At 48.5% G+C, this 4,592-nt stretch overlaps 1 protein-coding gene across 1 annotated transcript; it reads right to left on the bottom strand.

Moving 5' to 3' along the window:
• Positions 1 to 3,387: 3,387 nt before the first annotated feature.
• LOC134154307 (olfactory receptor 5B21-like) lies at positions 3,388 to 4,331 on the bottom strand. Its single transcript, XM_062601059.1, has 2 exons — positions 3,958 to 4,331; positions 3,388 to 3,829 (listed from the first exon to the last, which is right to left on the bottom strand). The coding sequence occupies exons 1-2, from the start codon at positions 4,329 to 4,331 to the stop codon at positions 3,388 to 3,390; spliced, it is 816 nt and encodes a 271-aa protein (XP_062457043.1).
• Positions 4,332 to 4,592: the final 261 nt, after the last annotated feature.

Here is a 4,592-nt window from a genome sequence, read left to right as displayed (position 1 = left end):
CTTTGAGGTCCTTTCTGCCTGAGTACCTGATAGGCCAGCAGCAGGCTCATGGGGAGGATGGGTGCTTGTGAGGTCCCTTTATCCTCAGTACCTGATAGGCAAGCTGCTGGCACCTGGCTTGGGTGCTGACTGTGAGGTGACTTCTGCCTCAGCACCTCAGAGGCCAGGGAGAGGCACCTACCTGCTGTTTGTGCAGATTGGGAGGTGCTTCTGCCTCAGTCCGTGATAGGCCAGCAGTAGGCACATGGCTTCGAGGCTGAGTGTAAAGTCAATGTAGCCTTGGTATGCACATTGCTGCTGCTGCCACTTGCTGCCCACTTGCGGTGAGTCAGTAGCTGATAGGACAACTGCAGGGACACAGTTTCAGGGCTTAATGTGAGGCCCCTTTTCAATCCATACCTGGTAGAGCAGCGTCATGGAGATTACTGGTGGCTTGTCTTGGTTACTGCCCTTTTCCTACCTTTGATCCTTCCCTAAACACTCCATAGTAAGTCTTGCACCATCCCAGCATTCCAAAATGACTCTCATACACCCATAGGCAGTAACTCCCATCCTCAGTCTGCAAGGCCATCCTGGGAGGCTCTCCCATTGGGTGTATGTGAGTCTTACACACGGATATGTTGGATCTGCTCTGAACGAATGTTTCTCCTCAGTAATTTGTAATTATTTCTCTGAAAACAGGGTGATTCATGTCCTAGAAATGCTGATTCTTCCTCTTTCTTTCTTAGGGAAGTATGAGGAGTTAGGTCAGATTAAAATGCTATGTGGGTTATGTGTGTAATCCCACCTGACCACGATAAATGTCCTGAGGACATCAACTCCATAGTGCATTTCCTTGCTCTGATCATAACTGATAGGGGCCATAGCATCCATAGATCTAACTTACTAAGACCTTTTCAACCTCTGTGTGCCTCCGCTCCCCCCTGCAAAAGGATGTGTCAGACGTTCAAGAGCCAAGATCTAAAACAAATTAAAGTGATGGAAGTGCAAGCCAGGCAGACAATAGCACTATTTAAAAGTTTAAACGACAACAAACATATTGAGCAGCAATTGTGCACTGAGATTAAAGGCATGCTGGAGGATTTTATTGAACACCATCTGAAGGATGCCTAGGGACTCTTTGGGTGCATCCAGGTATCTGGAAGGCGTTTTGGATGCTCTCCAGTGTGCTACCATCACAGTACAGTGATCCTCCAGAGCAGGATGTGAGTGTCACGTCATGCCAAACTGAGTATCTCAGATTGTGGTCTAGGCTCACTTTGTCATCATTAGAGAGACAGCGGAAGATCTGGAAGAATCTGGAAGATGATCTGTCTTCTTCTGAGGGAGACACAGAAATAAGCCCAGTGAATCAGTCTGGCTCCTTTTTCTGCCAGTGGTCAGCAAGTCAGTTTTGAAAAGATGTTACCTCAGATCCTTGTTCCACCCTGATCCTCTTCCCTAGACATTCCTTAGTCAGTTTTGCACAGCCCCCCAAGCACCTCTTGAATATCCAAAGTCTTAATGTCTTGTTTCCCACTTCTTATCTATTACAAACTCTAGGTTGGCCCTCTCCAAAGCTACGCTTGTACTTTCTTCATGACACATCAATTAATGACTGGGGAATGTTGGTCTCGGCATCATCTCTGTTACTCCTTGTCTATCATGTTTATGTCTATGTGGGTTTTTTAAGTGCTTTCTCTTTACTTATTATCCCTTTTGCACTGGAATGGTCTGAGACCAGATAATCTTCATGAAGCAGATGCTCTCACATTATGCATACCCTTATGTCAGCCAGACAAGCGTACTGACCAGCAGCTTGTTGACATGGAACTGCTCCCTTTCTTTGCCCCTCCCTTCCATTTCACCATTCTTCCTCTTCTTGATTCCCCTGGATCTCCTCTTTTCCCCACTTTTGGCCTTCTGCGTGGACATCTCAGAATAAGCTTTCTACATTCCCCTAATCCTCGTAAAACATGCCAGACCAAATTCTACGCAGTGTGACAGCCTCTCTCCAATATCCCCGGAAGAGTCTCCCCTTTCCCAGGAGACCCCGGATAATTTTGTGCCCTTGTGATCAGTTAATGGATCGGGGCTTGATCCTCTGCAGGTCCATAGTGGGAAGGTTTACTCAGTGCCCATCCATCAGTGACCTGAGAGCTCTGGTCTCTCTCATCTGCTGCTCAGTACTCTAGAGGGCTGGTTGCTATTCAGAGGAACCTCAACGCACTGCAGATTTGGGCTGGCAGGAGCCTCCTGAAATTCAGGCAAGGAAAGGAGAGAGTCTTGAACCTGGGGTGGGATAACCCCAGTAGCCCTGTGCAAAAGGTGAGCACACGCCTGACTGATGAGAGATCAGCTTTTCAGAAGAGGACTTGTGACTCTTGGTGAGAAAGCTGAAGAGGATTCAGGAGTGTTTCTTGGTGGCAAATACCATCAAGTAGGATGAGACTCCCAAGGTCCCATAGCACAGGGAGATAAAGGAGTTGAGATGCATGTGGAATGTGGTCCCCAGGCCCACCCCTGTCCTAGGCTCTGGAGGACTGGTAAAAGCTTTGCAATAGGAATGAGGGCTGGGGAGAGAAGCCTGATGCTCCAAGAGTAAAGGAGTTGGGAGGAAGGATGATAGTGCCATCTCCCTACAAGAAGGTGATGGGTGAGGAGCAGAGCTGCAGCTGGAGTCAGAGAAGAACAGATGGAGTGGGTTTTGCTGTTACCTCAGTGGACAGGGACAGTGTGGAAGAGGGAGGCCCAGGTGTTGCTTGAATCTCTTTTGCTAACCCTCAGCAACAGGAACTGCCTGCCTCACTCAGGCTTTTCCATTTCCTCTTGCTGCTGGAGAAGGCATGAGTGCTCACCCCATCCAACCACTTGTTGTAACCCTAGCTGGTCCTTGAGGTTGTGCCAAGCCAAAGGAGGGAATATAGTTGAGGTGGGTTTAACCCACCTGAGCCCCCAAACAGAAACGGCACATTTTTCCTTAGAAGTCCAGAGAGATGTAATATTCACTGCCGGCTGACATGCCAGCTTCTACCCTAGAAATGTGCAATGCTGAGGGAGATGTCTCCCATCTCAGGGACCAAAAGCAAGATGGATCCCCCCAGGTGTGCCCGTGGAAGGAATTCATCTGCCATCCCAAATTTATTCCTTCCAGATTCTCCGAGAAAGAAAACAGTTGATACATGTAGGAACACCACACTCCTTATAATCAAAGAAAAAGTTAATGCATGACCTTTTTAACTTTTTCTAAAATAAAAGCATTTCTTTCCACAGAGCTTTCCCTTTCCTCCCATTAGCACTCCACAGGCAATCTCAAGGCCGCACACTTCTAAAGAGATCTTGCAGTACAGAGTACTTGGCTTTGTAGAAGTTAGAAGTTGTTTGTGCCCATGTCAAATGGCATGACCTCTAGGTACCACCCAAATCTTTCCTGAGTGCTTTCCTCAGGGCCTTCCTGAGCTCCTTGCTCTGCAGACTGTAGGTGAGGAGATTGACCAGGGTGGTGAGGATGGTGTAGAAGGAGAACACCTTGTTGAGCTGTCTGAGTCTGCAGGTTCTGGGCAGCATGTGGACAATGATGAGGGTGCCATAGAAAACAGTGACGACAGTGAAGCGCGAGGAGCAGGTGGAGAAGGCCTTCTGCATGCCCATGCTGGAGGGGATCCTCAGGATGGCAATTATGATGGACACGTAGGAGGCCAGCGTGATCAGGAAGGGGAAGACTGAATCCAGGAGAGTCAGGATGAAAGTTACTATTTTAACTACACTGGTGTCAGTGCAGGCGAGCTCCAGCAAAGGAGTAAAATCAGAGAAGAAGTTGTCAGTTGCAGCAGGGCCACAGAACTTTAACCTTGATAAGAAGACAGTGGCTACTATAGAAAAGACCAAACCCCCAGCCAAGACCCAGCTGCCATCAGGAGACAAACCTTCCAGGTCATGAGGCTTGCATAGAGCAGGGGCTGGCGTATGGCCAAGTACCGATCATAGGACATGGATGCCAGCAGGAAACATTCTGTAACTGCAAAACCAATGAAGAAATAGAGCTGAGTCATACAACCCTGAGCAGAGATAGTCCTGTCCCCAGTCAGGAAGCTGGCCAACAGCTGGGGCAGGATGGTGGAGCTGCAGCAGGTCTCTACAAAGGACAGATTGCCCAAGAATAAGTACATGGAGCTGTGCAGATGCCGGTCTGCCACCACCAGCACAACAATGAGGCTGTTCCCAACCACGGTCACCAAGTAGATCAGGAGCAAGAGTAGGAAGAGTGGTATATGGAGTGAGGGGATGTTCCCCATTCCCAGCAGGAGGAACTCACTTGATGATGTGCAGTTATTCCCTTTCTCTTTCTCCATACGATGTTGTATGTGTACAACATCGACAAGGGTGACTATGAACTACTTGATGCCTTCTGTGCTCTTCAGCCATGTTTCCTAGGGCCACACCTCAGTCTACCATGTCTCTATTCTTTCCCTCGCATAATAGAGCAGAACTGTGAGGAAAGAACTGAGTCTAAGGAAATGCCAGGCCAAAAATCTGGGCATCTGAGGGAAAGAGTAAGTATGTGCGTGAGAGCTCACAGCACAAGTCTGGAAAAGCCAAGTGGCGGTGACCCT

Source organism: Rhea pennata, unplaced genomic scaffold (assembly GCF_028389875.1).
Source record: "Rhea pennata isolate bPtePen1 unplaced genomic scaffold, bPtePen1.pri scaffold_23_1, whole genome shotgun sequence".
NCBI classification, from domain to species: Eukaryota; Metazoa; Chordata; class Aves; order Rheiformes; family Rheidae; genus Rhea; species Rhea pennata.
Note: the sequence above shows the minus strand (reverse complement) of the source record. Positions and strands in the feature narration are given on the sequence as shown.